The sequence below is a fragment of the Leuresthes tenuis genome, unplaced genomic scaffold (genome assembly GCF_036924035.1).
Source record: "Leuresthes tenuis unplaced genomic scaffold, fLeuTen1.0.hap1 SCAF_22, whole genome shotgun sequence".
Classification (NCBI taxonomy): Eukaryota; Metazoa; Chordata; class Actinopteri; order Atheriniformes; family Atherinopsidae; genus Leuresthes; species Leuresthes tenuis.
Window position 1 is genome coordinate 15,716,244 of NW_027325376.1, and position 18,571 is coordinate 15,734,814.

The 18,571-nt window shown below is 40.4% G+C and overlaps 2 protein-coding genes across 2 annotated transcripts; one reads left to right on the plus strand and one right to left on the minus strand.

Annotated features, from left to right (window-relative positions):
- Window positions 1–965: 965 nt before the first annotated feature.
- LOC140282234 (uncharacterized) lies at window positions 966–11,110 on the plus strand. The gene is made up of 5 exons (XM_072376826.1): window positions 966–1,230; window positions 1,306–1,638; window positions 6,736–6,846; window positions 10,784–10,818; window positions 10,914–11,110. The coding sequence occupies exons 1-5, from the start codon at window positions 1,098–1,100 to the stop codon at window positions 11,031–11,033; spliced, it is 732 nt and encodes a 243-aa protein (XP_072232927.1). The 5' UTR covers window positions 966–1,097; the 3' UTR covers window positions 11,034–11,110.
- Window positions 11,111–12,822: 1,712 nt separating this feature from the next.
- LOC140282228 (uncharacterized) lies at window positions 12,823–13,999 on the minus strand. Its single transcript, XM_072376821.1, has 5 exons — window positions 13,936–13,999; window positions 13,482–13,826; window positions 13,281–13,391; window positions 13,153–13,187; window positions 12,823–13,059 (listed from the first exon to the last, which is right to left on the minus strand). The coding sequence occupies exons 1-5, from the start codon at window positions 13,976–13,978 to the stop codon at window positions 12,940–12,942; spliced, it is 654 nt and encodes a 217-aa protein (XP_072232922.1). The 5' UTR covers window positions 13,979–13,999; the 3' UTR covers window positions 12,823–12,939.
- Between the last annotated feature and the right edge of the window lie 4,572 nt (window positions 14,000–18,571).

The window sequence follows — 18,571 nt, forward strand, 5'->3', positions numbered from 1 at the left end:
GGAATCCATACAACAGCTGTTAGGATTAGTTTACAATAATTACAAGCAATGATTTGTTAATTGTGAGTGTCCTTATGAGTCCAGGTTCCATGGGAAACAGTGCTTAGGTAGAACAGGTCGATGGCCTTCTGGATGGCAGGTACCTGTGGTAATGTGAGTAGGCATCGGTTGTGCAAGTCTTCAGAAATCAATGTTATGCGTACATAAGCTGTAATATGTAGGTGAGCTATAGGAGGTGTGTAAGGCTTGTGTTTGATGCTTCATTGTTCTTCACAGTTTGTTTTTCGAGCCGTGCTTGGTTTAAGGGAATCACATCAAATCTACGATACCACCACTGTCACGTTTTCTGTTGTGATCTGAAGATCAACATAATGCTATCCTCTTCTATTGATGCCATGTTTCCTGTTTTATCAGTGATTCTGCTCATATCCTGTAAATCCAACAGCAGATTCCAGTCTGGGTGATCAGGTGTGCCCCCTTGTGGAACCCTCTGGTAATGACCATAGTACACAGGACAGTATGTGAGCAGTTAAACTGTGAACAGAGATGGATGCTTACGTGATTGCAAGGAGAAACACATCAAGTATATATTCAAGCTTACCATTCACACTAATACAAGAAGTATGAACTTTATGACATTTAGTCCTCTGTGAGATCAGCCAACCCTCACTGGCATCACTGACCATCCCTTCATTTTTAATGTTGAAAGTTCTCAGTTTTGGTGCTGTTAAATGGCTGCAGTTCATAGAATAGAATAAAGAGACAAATAAATAACAAACAATATCACTATAGTGTGATGATGAATCATAATATGATGTATTTCCTCCTTTTTTTGTGTGACAAAAATCCATGTGAACACAGTGGATGAAGAAAGAATTCATGCTTCAACTTGTTCACACAGGCTGATCGATGTTGAGATCAGAAACAATCTGAAGACAACTGAGGTACATTATTACCAGCTTTCAAAACTGTTAGTGTTTCCAGTCTTTTGGTTGACAGACACCATATGTTCCAAGGTTCATCTGACGCAGGACTATTAGTCTCCAACCACCAACCTGAGAACTCTGTTTCATCTGAACCTCACTGTGCTTGACAACATGAAAAAGAAAAAACAACCCGCCCCTATGGACCTCTTTATAAGAGCTGAGAGGACCAAACGTTACAGTGACACGGTTAGACACACGATGAGGATCTTTATCCTGATAACAGCTTTGTTTCTCTGCAGCCTCAGTAAGTACTGCCACCTGTAGTCACAGTAACAGCTGAATATTCAGTATGTGATGTTGTCTCTACTGTTTGTTTCAGGCTGGATCTGTGAGTCTCACACTGTGGAGGTCCAGTCTGGTGAAGACGTCACTCTGCTGTGCTCCAACATTTCCACATCTTCAACCCAGACAGACTGGTTCAGAGTGGTCAACAGAACTAAACCCAGCTGTATCGCCTCTACGTTTGGTGCTCATGGTGAAGCTTCATTCTGTGATGGATTTCAAGGTGGAAAATTTGAGATGAGCTCCAACATCACCACTGTCTTTCTGAAAATCAAACGGGTGGATTTCTCTGACTCTGGGCTGTATTTCTGTGGATTCTACATGACGAGACACATAGTGCTTGTCAGTGCAACAGAGTTAATGGTTCGAGGTAAGATTAGGTTCTTTTGTACAATATAGACTTTATTTTTTCTCATCATATAAATTGTTTTCATCATGTGAATTGTAAATCTCAAAGTTATCATCATAGACGCATTAAAACAGCTCAAAGACAAACAGGGCATTCATGTGAATCAAATTAGATCACACCAGCGTTTTCTTTGCAGGTAACGATGAATCTGATGAAGAAGCACATTTGAACACTGAAAGTAAGGTTCCTCTTTCTCTGGAGATTTATCTCACATCTCTTTAGTTATTGCAGTATCAACCAAACATGAAGCTGACTTTGAAATGTTTTATGTGTAAATATCTTGTAGAAGAAGCTGATAGAATGAAAGACCTGATGAGTGTGATCCTGGGAGCTCCGACTGTTTTCCTCACTATAGCAGTCATTATTCTGGGTGTAAGAATCAGGAGACTTCAGACAGGTACAACTGACTGTTGCTAATGCACATCCTTCTGTAAGCTGGAGGATAAATCTACAAGAAATTTAAGAAGTTATAGAGACAGTAATGATTAACTCTTTCTTTTATATTTACCTTTTAGCTGCGAGTGAAGAACAGCAGCCAAAAGAGAGCAAGGTGAACCTATTTCTATGAAACTTTTTTTATTCATTTATCATTATTTATATTTAAATAGATTGGAATGCATTTAAATATGATTCATCTGTGCAAATTTTAACTGATTATTTCATGGGACTTCACACAAACACAAGAAAAGCCTCCATAGAGTAACATTATGTCACTGTATTTTGTGAAATAGTCACGTTTTGACAGTTCCATCACATTCATCCATCCATCCATCCATCTTCTATACCCGCTCGGTTGGGTCGGGAGAGGCCTGGAGCCTATCCGAGCTGTCATTGGGCGAGAGGCGGGATACACCCTGGACAAGTCGCTAGTCGATCACAGGGCCACACAGAGACAAACGAGACAAACAACCACACTGTTGCATCACATTTAATCGGCAAAAAAGTTCAGAGGCTGAAGTTCGTGGAGGATGGTAACCGAGAGGGAGAGTCAAGATCAGGTCCCATCTCAACCACTAATACTTTCAAGTAACTTTACTTTGGAATAGTGTTTCTGCATTCCTTCCTTCTGCAGTTCTTGTGCTTTCACTCGCTGTTTCATACATTCCAGACTACTTGGTTAAGGATAGGTATTCCTAAGGATAGGAAAACATGATAGCTTACAAAAAATTCACATCAATAGATCCTTTTGTTGGAATACATGCTGCATCCTCAGTTGATTGCACAAACCATGCCAGACACATGCACCTGAATAGCATGAAAGAAAAAAAACAGATGAAATGACTTTCATCCTTTTCATCCTCGACACACCAAGCTTTCTGTGAAGTAACTATTTCACCTTTTTTCATGAAATGGGGCTGAGGAGACTATTCAGATCTGAACTTCCTAACAGGAAGCTGCCTTGTTGCTCTTTGACAGAGATGTGGAGGATGATCAGATGTAGTCAAAAGCCAAAACAACAAGCAGCAACTTTTTCCCCACATAAGATCTTCAAGAACAGAGATGGGACATGTACAGACTGTGCTGGTTTCACTTTGTGATTGTAAATGTTTCATTTTCAGACTCTAAACTCTTCTGACCTGAACTCTGCGACACAGAGGTTCCTTAAACAAACTAAAGGAAGCAGGAGACCTGCAGAAGAGAGAGCACTGGAGACTCATGTTATTTATGCTTCCAGCAGAAAGACATGCGATTCTATGTGAGTGATGGAGGATTACTTTTTGTAATAAAGTTAACATATCCAAGCAGAGTTTGTGTCTCCTTTTACTTTGACTCCATCTGTAAGGCACACAAACATTTTTGACATTTGATGAGGAGGAGCCAAACCAGAAATAGACTGTAAAACTCAAAGTGAGAGAAACTGCTGTGGGGAGGGAGGGGTGAGATATGCATCACTGCACAGGAAGAGGCAGCACAGTGTGGTCTGAGCAGAGATGGACTCTGCAGGTCTCCACTGTCAGTATGAAGAGTCTGAAAAGAGGCAATGAAAAGTGATTTGATATCATCTGCCTTTGTGTTGGTGCAGACTTATTGTTCAAAAACAAATCATTCAGAACACTGAGATGACAAACATGATCTGTATGAGCTTTTAACACAGGAAGACTGCAGCACTGACCACAAACATCAAATGACTTGTTGAGATCGAGAGTAATACTGCTGTGAGTTGAAGAACTCTCTGTTCCGCTGAAGTTTTATATGAACAATAATGAACCACTGAGTCTCCTGAAAAATATAACAGAAAACCTGAATTCAAAAGTAACGTTGAGTTTCTACAACAGTCATGTAGTCTGCATCAGACTGTAGCTTAGCTGTAACATGAAGGATCACAACTAATGATTGCACCACTCAAAGTGTAAGACTGAACCCTCCTTTTTTATTTAGCAGGTGCAACAACTGCATAAATTATTGCTTAAACAAGTAAAGCATATCTAGATTAAAATCATGGTCAAAACTTGCATCATTTTGTGTTTAGTTCGGCATCTCACACCTATGTTTCGCAGTTTTTTTCTTGTTGACTATGTTGGTCACTGACTAAACTGAACAGGAAACAACAAGTGAGAGGTGTGATGGAGGCTGAACCACCAAAACAGAGATGGCTGCTGCATTGCATTGTTTGACAGGAAAAGCACTGTGTGGTTAAACATTTATGTTTAGAATAAAACTTTTAAATTTGTAAAAAAAAAAACTTTTCTCTACTAAATCATTACACAGTGGGTGTGTGTATGAAAAATACAAAGGTGTGGTTCTCTTACTTGTCTGTGTTTGCATACACGTGCTGTAAAGCAGCATGCCCCACCCCACCCTCAACCCCTTGTCATTTTCCACTGTGGTCGCAACACTTTATCAGTTAGAAATGGAACAAAAAGTCACCATGAGACTAGCCTTTTGCTCTGCAATAAAACCACATGAAACAAAAGTAGTTTTGCTTTCACACCAAGGTTTCGCACCTATCTTTTGAAATTTCTGTACCCACTTACTCCAATTCTGGGTCTCAGGGTCAGGGGTCGGGTGGGGTGGGTTGTGTGTCTGCATGTGTGTGGGCGGGGGTTATCATCAAATAATTATTACCAAATAACCGAACTTGCATATTTTTCTGCAGTGGGAGGAAAATCAAAAAGAACCCATGCATGCACAGGGAGAACATGCAAACTCCACTGGGAAAAGATGGGGTTTGAACCAAAAACCCTCTTGTTGTAAATAAAAATAAAAATAAATAAAAAACTGATGTAGTGGTTTGCACTGTCACCTCACAGCAAGAGGGTTCTAACATGGATCCCCACCCAGGTCCTTTCCCTGTAGAGTTTGCATGTTCTCCCCATGTATGCGTGGTATCTCTCCGGGTACTCCGGCTTCCTCCTGTTGTCCAAAAACATGCATGTTTGGTTAATTGGTGTCTCTAAAATTGTCCCTAGGAGTGATAGAGGTCTCTAGATAGAGGACAAGGAAGACGCAGACTATTTGAGCACATGAGGAGCCATGGGGAAGAGGTGGAAACACTTTGGGAATCAGGGAAGACAATCAGTCACTTGACACAGGAGGAAAGGTAAGGTACCTGAAACGAGAGGGAAGATAGTGCTTTCAAAATAAAACAGGAAATGACCAGTGACAGCCTTATTTAGAGGCTATATTGTCTATGCCCCGTTCTCTCCTGTTATATGGATATACGCTGATCTCGAGTAATCTAAATATATTCCAAAGTACGACGACTTTCACCAAACTGTTATCCGTGAGTAGATGAACGTATTTTATCCCAGAAATTAGATCCATGTTTAAAAAAAATGAACTTCCCCTGAAAGTGTGGTGCTGTTAGGTTTGTATGGAAACATAAACTTTATATAATTTTTTCAACATTCACTAAAAGCACTTTTTTTCTTCCTTTTTCCTGTAAGTGCTAATGTGGTTCGTTCAAGTAACACGTTAACAAAACAAGAAAAAAGAAGAAAGAAAGACCTACCTGCCCGAAACACTCCTGACTGGGCTACAGTTCATTGGGGGACATTGCTTTCCTGCAGTCAACTCATCATGAAAACCTTAACCGTGATGACAGCTTTAATTCTCTGCATCTTTAGTAAGTTCTGGCACTGCTGTTAAAGAGCTTGGTGTGAAAAATATCTGCGAGCCAACATTTATTATAAGCCATTTTTTGCCTGAATGTGCAAATGTGGTTGGTTCAAGAAACAAAGGTTCAAGAAAATTGAAAAAAAAAAAAAGAGAGAGAGAGAGAGAGAGCGAGCGAGAGAGAGAGAGATAAAAAATTCTGCCTCCTAATACTTAAAACTGACTGGGGTACAGTTAATTAGCGGACATTACTTTCTTGCAGTCAATACAGCATGAAAACCTTCAGCTTGATGTCAGCTTTACTTCTCTGCAGCTGTAGTAAGTTCTGGTTCCCAATTCCTCTCAACGAAAATTAGGACTTTGTTAACTCCAGTAAGTTAAATGTTCCAAACTATTTTCTTTGATTTAAGGCAAATAATGACTGCTTCTGTTTCAGGTTGGTCTCTGCCTCAGACCTTGAAGATTCAGCCTGGTGATGATGTCACACTGCAGTGCTCCAACATCTCCAACTATATGTCTGTAACATTCTGGTTCAGAGTGGTCAACAGAACCAAGGCCAACTGCATCTCTGTCATGTACGATGGTGCTGACAAAGCTGCGTACTGTGAGGGATTTGAAAGTGAATCATTTGAAATGAGCTCAAACATCTCCACTGTGTTTCTAAAAATCAAAAAGGTGGATTTTTCTGACTCTGGACTGTATTTTTGTGGATTTTACACAAATGGACGTCATAGTTTCAGTGTAATACATTTACATGTGAAAGGTAAGTTTAAGATATCATGTGTATTTCTTTATGTTTTCGCTTATTTCCGTCATATATTACATTTCATGATAACCCACATACTAACGGATTGTTGGCCACTTTATCGAAAGCCACGCATGAATTTGATGATGACATCGACAGCGAATGTCAAAGTCAGAAACAAAGATGTCTTTATTCAAACCATTAGTTAGCCACATCTTAATCCACTATTATGTCCGGATTAATGCTTTTTGTTGCAGAAACATCTTGTGAAAGCACAAATCTGCTGAGTGTGATCCTGGGTGGTCTGACTGTTTTCCTCATAGTAGTTATCATTGGTCTGGTTGTTCAAATCAAGAAACTACAAAAAGGTACTTCTTGAAAGCTACTGAATCCATCCCAACCTAAGAGTAGGGATGACGCTGACTAAGAAATGGCTACTTTGATTAATTAATGCTCATTCTGCGGACACTTCTACTTGGATCATTAAGCTACTGCCCCCAAAGCACAAACATAAAAACTTAACTCAACATGACAGAGGAATATTGTTGGTTTTAACATTAAGGATGCTATCCTGGGATAACTTGATTACTTTTGAAGACGGCTATTAGAAAGAGAGAGAAACTTGTCACCCTCTACTCAAATAGGCAGCCACAGGCCTCCAGAAAAAGGGCATTGAGGACTTTAAAAACAGCAGAGACTGAAATATCCCAACTTCACTGAGTTTTGACAAAAGGTAAAGAAGTATAATCCATTATGTCGTCATCCCCCTTGTTTGCGATTAAAACTGTATCCATAACTACATCACTATTTATCTGAATGAAAAAAAATATCTTATCCAATCCTGCCCAAATCCAACTTACACCCAATCGCCTGGTTGGGGTTAGTGGGTAATGTCAACCAGACTGTCTGAGTTGGAGATTGAAAATTAGACCATGTAACCTATTCATCACGATGGACTTTCACAGGCTGAAATTTGGCAAGAGGAGATTAGGGTTAGTGGGTAATGTTAGTGGTTAGTCAGTGTGGCATCTAAAGTAACATGACAACCAATGATAGCATGTAAGACAAGGAAGACATTGCCTAATGTGAAGGAATTTTTAATAGATTTAAAAGTATGTACCAGTCTACCAAATAGAAATGAAGATTAAATAATTAGCATCTGTTTGCTAATTAAAAACTATCAAGCTCTTATAACAGGGGCTTCTTCATAATATGCAACAAAAATGTTTTCTTTGACCACATGTGCTCTGTCTCTCTGTCCCTAAGCCGGTGAACAAGAAGATCCACAACAGAGCGGGGTGAATATTGTTCTGAATTTTTTCTTCAATCATTTAGTAGAAAGTTTTGTCTCATCAAAATATTTTAGATGACTTACTGTAACTGCTTTTATGTTATTTACAGAACCCTGGCTCTGATGACTTGAACTATGCTACGGTGACATTTATACAAAAAGGAAGAAGAAGACAGCCGGAGCCAAACGCTGTGTATGCTGCCACCAGATAAGACTTGAGGAGAAAACTAAACTGCAGCTCAAAGTTGAACTGATGCCTTTTTAATCTGCTGTTTGTATGAGACCTCTAGTAAGGGGCTGTTACCTGCATCTCTGTCAAAAAATTTAATTTTGAAATAAAGATGTTTTTTTTTTGGGTCTGAGGACTGGACTTGTGTTTGTTGAAAGAGGGGAAGCAATGCTGATATCGGTCTCTTAACTTAGAAGTTAGAGTTGCACAAAGGTTTGTAATGTGAAGAAGGTGAGGTATATTTGTTGTTATTTTCATAGATTTCGACACCAAACCACTTCTGATGTGTTCCAGAACTCATTGTGTAGTTCCCACACCCTTTCAGTCTTTGAAGAGCTTGACATTGCTCTGTGTGCAGTTATGGTCCAGTCAATGTTGTAAATCTTTTTTGTTCTGTCTGGCATAAGAATGCTGGTCAAAATATGCAGTCACTTCATGTTTTATGTTATTTATGGGAGATTAAAATGTCTCTTTCATCACAGATGAAAACTGTCCAGTCCAGTAAACATTGTCGTTTGACTTTTTTGGCAGTTACTTTGTCATTTTGATGACGATTCAAAGCCATTTTCACACATGATCACTCAAGATTTTCAGGACAAAATGCAGAAAATTTGATTAAAATTTTATTTTTTTCGCAGTTGCTGTTCATACATGTGTTCAATGTTTGGAGACTTTCTGCTGGAGATGCGCTCTTACAGTTAAAAGGGGGAGGAGTTGATACAGAGGAAGCAGTAAAATGGGTCAGCATTAAAGAGAACAAGCATATACAAATTCTCAATCCCACACAGGCAGTAAATGCTGCTGAATATTTGCTTCGACAAACGCATGTTGTCTGACCTGCTTATGTTCCCAAGATTTTACAAGGATTCATCTGAAAAGAAAATGGAATATTTACTTTCGCACATGCCACAACTCCAGAACATCTCTATGACATTTGAGGACTCCGCTACATGTGCGATCATTAATTCAGTCCTTTCACTGACTTAGATTTACTGAACACTTGGCCTTTCTCGTTTTTTTTTTTGGTTGGGGGAATCAGTCTAAAACTGCTTTACTTGTTAACAGATTACAAGTCAAACTGAACACATACAATACAAAAACAAAAACTCACGTCACTGCTCTTTATGGAACACTTGACTCCTGCAAAGTGACACTTTCGCAACCTCAAATCAAAGCATTCACTCTGGTAGAAACTGCAAATCTGTGAACTCAGATTCAAAACCACAGCAGGTGAAAGTTCCATCCATTTCCACTGTGACATGCAGGTGAGCAATAGCAATTCAGATTTTTTTTAACTTAAACTGACTTAATTCTCAGACTAGATACTTAGATACTTACTTAGATATTCTGACATACTCTCACTGACATGAAGTAAAACATCAGTCTGCACTTTTCAGAGGTTTTTGAGCATTTATCATTATGCTGATATTATGAATGAATTAGTTAATTCATTCATAATATCATAATATTGATGGTATCAGTTAAAGGGTATGAGTATTTTTCCGAGAAGATGACAATTATTTTCTATTTTTGAATGGAGTTTGTGATAAAAATCGCTTGTTTGCAAATAACTTTGCTGAAATGTTAATTTTCTTATTTAACCATAGAAAATCTAATCTAAAATGTAAGAAGTGGAGTCTTTAACGATTATAATAATGAAAACTTAATACTCTTCACCATGTCTTTAAAACATAAATTAGCAGAAAGGATCTGTACACTGTATACGGTTTAATAAATCTTTTCTCGTGTTCAAACCTCCTTGCTAAACCGTATGTGGATTAACCAAAGTGTTATCATTCAAGACAATAATCATGTCTTCTTCTTTGCTAACTAATAGTTTGTAACTGTTTTCTTAAAATCATTCTCAGTGTCAGTGTGAGCGGTTGGATAACTGAAAGAACAGCCCACCTCCTTACAGTGACTACAGTAACTGGAGCACAGTTCAGTTACTATCATTACACTGACGGAGTCCTGTCGTGTTCACAGTGATGAGCTTCACCTTGATACTGGCTTTACTCTGCACCTTCAGTAAGTACACCAACATATTTTTATTTAGTCCATACCGTGATCAACCAGAAATTCACTTTTAACATCAGTTAGTCATTGTTTGGTTCTTGTTGAATTTTGACATCATGAATGCTTCATCTGGTGGTTTGTTTCAGGTTGGAGCTCTGCGTCAGTGTCGGAGTTTAACACTGTGGAGGTCCAGCCTGATGAAGAAGTCACACTGCTGTGCTCCAACTTTAGCAGCCTTCCTGCTCACATCTTTTGGTTCAAACTGGTCAACGGAAACAACACCAGCCGCGTCTCATCTATGTTGAGTTCTGACTCCAATGCTTCACTTTTTGATGGATTTCCAAACAGTAAATTTGATATGACATCCAACACCACAAACCTTTTTCTGAATATCAAACAAGTGAATCTCTCCGACTCTGGACTGTATTTCTGTGGAAGTTACAGAGATGGATTCCCAAACATTTTCAGTGCAACATATTTACAGGTTCAAGGTAAGACTGATGTTATTAATATTTCAGTCACTGTCAAATGATTCCAAACTAATGCTGCTGTGTACAAATTGCAGCTGTTTCTCCTGTAGATGTAAATCTGCTGATCATAATCCTGGGCGGTGGAACTATTTTCCTTGTAATACTCATCATCTGCCTGGTTGTCAGAATCAGAATATATCATAAAGGTAAGTTTTCATTTTAGTTGGAGATTTAGAAAATGTACAAACGCTAAACTGTGAAACGAATAACCGACCAGATTAACTGTTGTTGTCATTCAGCTCAAACTGACAAACAGAATCCACAACACAGTGAGGTAATCACACTCTGATTTAATTATATTTTGTTTTTTTTTTCAATAATCATAATTTAAGTTGTTTAATCAGTGACTGTAACTACTTTCATTTACAGATGCCCTCTAATGCTCTGAACTATGCAGCAGTGGGTTTCCGTCCCAAAGAAGAAAGAAGCAGAAGGGCGGTTCAAGACAGAGAACTGGCGCAACATGTGGTGTACGCTGCCACAAGATAGACTCACACACCGATACTGAGAGAAGCTCAGAGTGAAAATAATCATCTGATTGTTGGGTTTTGTGTATTTCGATTAATCACGAGGAGAATAAAAAGACAATTTAATTTAATAATAAATTCTGTGATCACTGAAATTCTTCCTTAATGTGCGAACATAACAACATGGTTGGTGTTTCATGGAGGAGGAGCCTGTGAGGTCTCTCTCTGATGGCACGCAGAGAAAGTTGAGGTATTCTGCAATGGAATAAAAGGAGAGATACACATGTTGATGAATAGGAAGAGACAGCACAGCCCCGTCAAGTCTGTCTCAGATGGACAGATGATAATCAGTTATATCACCAGTTATATTGCCCATTTGTCACGTCATCTCTCCTTGGGTATAGTTAATCATTCTTCTACCTTTCCTCCACAGTTGAGGTTACAGGCTATACACAGTAACACTCAATACAATGCATATTAGTGTAGCCAGGTGGGAAATAAAGAACTAGACGGTTACACCACTAGATGGCGCTGTCTCAATTAAGGAGTCCCACCATGGGCTGTGGTATTTGGTTTACAGCCCCGAAGAAGAACCGGATGTGAGACGACATATTGATTAGAACAACACAGACATGTGGGTTTGGTTCTGGATGGAGTGAGCTGTTGTTTAAGCGGATTCACGGGTCTGTTTCCCGTAATGGCGGAGAGCCTCGTCTCTGCAGTGTCTGGTGTTGCGGACAGATAACCATAGATCGGCCATTATAGTTATTTTTGCACTCTTGTTATATTCTGTTTGTACTTGTATATTGACTTCTGTTGCCAGAACTTGCGATCAATCACCAGTTAAGTGTTGATGAAACCTTTGCTTTGCCAAAGAGCAAGTATATAGAGGAGAGTCCTCTGAAAGCAATTTATTTTGTTTTGTTTTCTGTGGTAAGGATTATACCAAATATTATTGAAAACAACTGAGAGTTGTATTTTATTCTTTTCTTTAATGTAAAGTGAACACCAATGTTTCTGCTCAGAATAAAGACCCCAAAAATAGGATTTTTGTGTCCTGAGCCCATTTAGCCAGGCTACATTAGAATTAATTTTCCATTACACTGCTTCACTGCTTATCAGATCAAGTCACTCTGAACTCATTCAATACTTCCACAAACTCACATCACAAACTCAAGTGTAATTCACTTTGCTGCAAATCCACATAGTGTTTGATTTTTAACCAACTGCTGCTTGTGAAGTGAGTCACAAGTTTATGACAAAGGTTGCAAAAGTGATTACATCAGCAGCAGCAGTTTAAATCTCACATTTCTAATGGTAATATTTGGATTAATGTTTGCCGGACTCAGTAAGCTCACAGATATGTCACTGTGGAGATGGATGGACCTTCACCTGCTGTGGTTCTGAATCTCTGTAACATCTGAAAACGTGCAGCTTTTAGCAGAGTGAATGCTATGACATGAGGCTGTGCAAGTTTCACTTTGTTAGAGGCAGGTGTTCAACACAGTGCAGTGATGTGAGTTTGTGGAAGTATTGAATGTGTTCAGTGTGACTTGATCTGATGAGCAGTGAAACAGAGGTTTTTCAACTACCCAAACTGATTATTTTCTGTCTATTTGAGACAGACTTGATGGTTTTCAGCTGAAGTGAGACTTCCTTTTAATCAACACGTCTATCTCTCTTTTTAGTCCCCTGCAGAAGACCTCAACTTTATCTGCGCTGCCATCAGAGAGCTCACAGGCTCCTCCTCCATCAAACACCAGCCATGTTGTTATGTTCACAGATAAAGGAAGAATTTCAATGAACAGAGATTTTTTTATTAAAGTAGATTGTCTTTTTATTGGCACTGCAATTCATCCAAACACACAAAACCCAACAATCAGATGATTATTTTCACTCTGAGCTTCTGTCCGTACCGGTGTGTGAGTCTATCTTGTGGCAGCGTACACCACATGTGTCTCCAGCTCTCTGTCTTGCACCTGCCTTCTGCTTCTTTCTGCTTTGGGACGGAAACCCACTGCTGCATAGTTCAGGGCATCAGAGGGCATCTGTAAATGAAAGTAGTTACAGCCACTAATGAAAAAAACCTAATATATGATGATTAAAAAAAACAAAATATAATTAAATCAGAGTGTGATTACCTCACTGTGTTGTGGATTCTGTTTGTCAGTTTGAGCTGAATGACAACAACAGTTAATCTGGTCGGTTATTCGTTTCACAGTTTAGCGTTTGGAAATGTTCTAAATGTCCAACTAAAATGAAAACTTACCTTTATGAAATGTCCTGATTCTGACAACCAGGCAGATGATGAGTATTACAAGGAAAATGGTTCCACCGGTCAGGATTATGATCAGTGGATTTGTTGACCCATTAAACACATCTACAGGAGAAACAGCTACAATTTGTACACAGCAGCATTGATTTGGAATAATTTGACAGTGACTAAAAATATTAATTACATCAGTCTTACCTTGAACCTGTAAATTTGTTGCACTGAAAATATTTGGGAGTCCATCTCTGCAACATCCACAGAAATACAGTCCAGAGTTGGATAAATCCACTTGTTTGATATTCAGAAAAAGGTTTGTGGTGTTGGATGTCATATCAAATTTACTGTTTGGAAATCCATCAAAAACTGAAGCATTGGAGTCAGAACTGAACATAGATGAGACGCGGCTGGTGTTGGTTCCGTTGACCAGTTTGAACCAAAAAATGTGACCAGGAAGGCTGCTAAAGTTGGAGCACAGCAGTGTGACTGCTTCACCAGGCTGGACCTCCACAGTGTGAAACTCCGACACTGATGCAGAGCTCCAACCTGAAGCAAACAGGTTAAACATTTGGATGGTTCAAATTCAACCAGAAGGAAGCAATCACGGAACAGAAAAAAATCAATTGTACAAATAAAAATATGTTGGTGTACTTACTGAAGCTGCAGAGTAAAGCCAGTATCAAGGTGAAGCTCATCATTGTTCACACGACAGGACTCCGTCAGTGTAATGATAGTAACTGAACTGTGCTCCTGTTACTGTAGTCACTGTAAGGAGGTGGGCTGTTCTTTCAGTTATCCAACCGCTCACACTGACACTGATGATGATTTTAAGAAAACAGTTACAAACTAAAAGTTGTATGAAGAAGACGTGATTATTTTCTTGTATGATAATGCTTTGGTTTATCTACATCCACTCAAGAAAATATGGTTATAATTTTTATCAAGCAGAGATACTTTCACACATGTGAATTGAACATACACCCAGATGTCTTAAAGTCCAGCAGTAAGTTGGTCTCACCGAACAAGAAAATAGTCATACTCTTGAAAACAAACTCTAAAGGTGCCAAAGGTAAGTCATTCATATACTTGGCAACAGCAGAACTGCAGTTAGACCTTTCAACTACTGTGGTTTTGAAAATATAACATCTGAAAATGTTCAGCCTTTAGCAGAGTGAATGCTTTGATATGAGGCTGCGCAGATGTCACTCTGCAAGAGGCAAGTGTTCAATACAGAGTAGTGATGTGAGTTTGAATGTGCTAAATGGGACGGTTTGAGGATTTAAACTTTAGAGAAGTTCAGAACATGTAGCTTTTCTAATTGAAATAACAGTGTTGGTAGCTTTTAGTAGTGCAGCTCCATTGTTAGGTTGATCTGTGTTTATGTATTTCCAGGAAAACAGGAAATAGATTTAAATTCCTGACTGCATTTCATGGTGAAGCAAACTGCAACTGTAGATTATTTATTCTTTTCTATCAGATATGAGAAGATCCCAAACACCACTGGATAAAATGTTTCCCCAAACCATGACACACCCTCCACTGTGTTTTATAGATGGCTGTAAACACTACATGTTGTCCTAGTTTCCTGAACTTCTCTGTACATGTTGACGATTTGAAAGATTTCCATCAGTCCATATGACTCATCACTCCATAAGAACTGTTGCCAAAGCTTTTCAGACCAGATCTGCTTTTCTCCCTGTTTTGATATTTTCCAATTTGTTAAATATATAATTTTTGTCCTCCACTCATCCAATTTCCACAAATATCTTGTGAACACACTGCACACCATGCTGAGATATGCCATGTTTTCAGGCAATAGCTCTTTGCCTTCAAATTTCCTTCTATTTTGATAAAGCTCCTGTTGGGACATAATGGTGTCAGTAGTTGACTCTACAGACTAGTACGAAAATCCTATATTAGGATATTATTAAAAATCCTATATTATGGCGTATTGTGAAATAACGTTCAGAATGGTGGTTTTTACCTCGAGAGGGCGGGGTAGATCAATAACAAAGTCCAGGAAAATGTGTGACCAGTGCCGACCAGGGACCTCCAATGGCTGTAGTAGTTTACTCCTGGCACAGGTTGAGCAGGTGGTCACATGCTCCCTGGTGTCCTTTTCGGGGGATGGCCACCAAAAGTAGCGCTGGAGGAGTGTGGTTGTGTATTCCAGGGTGACAAGCGAATTTGGCGGTATGGGCCCATTGGATGGCTGAGCGGGCTGGAGTGGGGACAAACCGGGGGTCAAGAGGGGTTGTGCCTGGGTCTGTGTCCAAAACTAGCCCCTGACTTGTGTGGTTGTCGACCTGCCAGGACAAGTCCCCCGACCAAGCAGGCCAAGGGGAGAATCAGGGCAGGCTCTGTGGATTCAGGGGCAAACTGTCATGATCGTGCATCTGGCTTAACATTTTGGATACCTGGGTGATAAGAAATAGAAAAGTTAAACCGTCCAAAAAATAGATTTGCGGTAGTTTAGCCTTTTTGCACTCTGACGGTACAAGAGGTTGTTGTGATCAGTCCATACAATAAAAGGCTATTTAGTGCCTTCTAACCAGTGCCTCCACTCCTCTACTGCTAATTTAATGACCAGGAGCTCTTGATTACCCACATCATAAGTCTGCTACCCGGCCGAAAGTCATTGGGATAAGAAGGAACATGGGGACAGCTTCCCCGCAGGGTCGTATCTTTGGGACAGAACTGCGCCCACACCAGAATCAGAAGCATCCACCTCCAGGATGAATTGCTGGTCGGGGTTGGGCTGAATAAGTATGGGAACTGAGGTGAATCTGTCCTTGAGCTACTAGAAAGCTAGGTCTGCTTTAGGAGTCCAGAGAAAGTGGTCTTGACTGAGGTTAATTTAGTTAGGGGTGGTGTATTAAAAGCTGTCTTCCATTCATGCCCTTCTCAAATCTGCACAAGATGATAAGCGTTACAGAGGTCAAGCTTGGAAAAGGTGGTTGCGCCCTGTATGGGTTCGAAGACGGATGTGATGAGTGGCCGATGGTACTTATTCCTGATGGTTATTTGATTTAACCCCCGGTAATCAATGCATGGTCACAGGGTCTTATCTTTCTTCTGATGAAGAAGAATCTCGCTCCAACTGGGGAAGAAGATGGTCTGATGATACCAGTGGCTAATGAATCACGAATGTAGTGCTCCATGGCCTCGTGTTCGGGTGTGACAGGTTATAAAGCCGACTAGAGGGCAGGGGTGCCCCGGGTAAAATGTCTATGGAGCAGTCATATGGATGATGAGATGGTAAGGACAGAGCCCTTTCTTTACTAAAGACCATGCCAAGGTCATGGTATTCTGCAGGGATGAGGGACAGGTTAACCTGGGAAGGGATGGTGTCAGCTGGAGGGGAGCTGGAAGACTGAAGTGCTGACTTGCGGCAGTTAGACAGGCAGAACAGACTCAAACTCTCAATACGATGGTCTGACGAGAGAATATGTGGGTTGTGTAAGGCTAGCCACGGAAAACCAGGGATCATTAGAAAACTTGAGATGGGGAACAAAGCAAACTCTCTTCTTTCACTGTGGTTACCAGACACTATCAGAGGGATGGGAATGGTTTTGCGAGAGATGGTTGTGAGCATACCTCCGTCCAAAGCTGAAACCGTCATGGGTGAAGGTAGGAGTTCCAGGGGAAAGTGGAGCTGCAAAGATAAGGTGGGGTCCAGGAGGTTCTGCTCTGCTCTAGAATCCACTAACGCCAGTAAGTATTTGGTTGAGTTGTCAATCTGGATGGTCACCAATAAGGTGAGTCGGGGAGGATTCTTTTTAATTGTGTTGCCCACCAGTAATCCTGCCTCAAATGGTGGGCTTCTTCTTTTGGTCGAATGGGACAGGTAACGATAAAGTGATTGCTTGCACTGCAATAGATGAAATTGTTAGCTCTTAGGCAATGAAGACGTTCCTTGGGGGAAAGCCTTGCCCAACCCACCGAGATAGGCTTGGTGGACTCTGTTCTATATGTAGGTGGCTAAAATAGAATCACCGTGGAATCAGGACTTCTTTTCACTAGCTCCTTTATTCGCCAAACTCATGTACACTCAAACACCTTCCACGCCGTGTTTTCTTCTCTTCTTCTCCTTGAAGAGGTAGAGGTAGTCCTTCGGAAGATATTTGATTCCTCGAGATCCATATAACGGCGTGAACGGGGCTGAGACAATGCAGCCTCTAAGGACGCCGACTTTAACCAAACTGTTCTTGGTGAGTAGATAAACGTATTTCATGCCAGAAATAAGGTCTAGGTTTAAAAATACCAGAGTTCCCTTTTAATAAGGCAACGACAGGAGATCTTAGCTGAGTTGTAAGAGAAGGGACGTGGAGAATGGGTGGTGGCTAAGGAACCATCCGCTCTTGCTGACATCTGTAGTGAAAGCCTTGCGTTAGGGAAGGAGGCATTGCAGAAAATAGGCTCGGGTGTAGCATTATGATTAGGGGAAGGCGGAGCAGCAGTACTGGCTGGGATCGTGCCTGGGGAGGAAACAGACAAGCGTTTGTGAATATGCTGCAATAGTTCAAAAACCTGGATGAGGCATTATTTATTAGCACCCTGCTGCTCGTCCAGGGAATGCAGTGCCTCTCGTGCTCGCCGAGAAAGACTGTCTTGAGAAAGCTGTTTTGAAAGTGTCTGCTGGGTCCATTTTGATGGGCAAATTTTGCTATCACGCCTAGGTTGCTAGCCATCAAATTAAAATTACTCAGACCCTAGAGCAGACACTGAAAACAGGGAGGAATAACGGTTAACAGAGTTTATTGCACGGAGGAGATGATTGTGGTTTGACAGGAGAATCCAGGTAAGGCAGTATTCTGAGGGGGGAGAGAGGTAGTTAGGAGGAGTCTGAATAAAATTATCCCTAATGTAAAGGCAGGTTTTATCCACACTAGAGCCAGTAGGGAATCTGAGAGAGAGGGGAGGACGCTAACTATGGAGCATACATTTTTGTACTCTCACACCACAAATTAATTGCAGCGCTGCTTGAGAGTGTCCCAGGTGTCACCAGCCCAATTTAAATGTACAAACTCTACAAATCTTCAAGCATCTACAACAAACCAAACTCGTCAGATGTTGTTGAGCAATTATGTTGAAGAGAGGTGAGAGGAAATCTTCTTGTTGTTTTCATTGTCTGCTGCGACCACGGTGGAAAATAGTAATGTTTGTTGGTGAAGAGGAAGGCTTGATAATATTCGGCTGTGGTCAGACCACACTGTGCTGCCTCTTCCTCTTTATCAATATGTGCATCTCTCTTTTTAGTCCCCTGCAGAAGACCTCAACTTTCTCTGCGC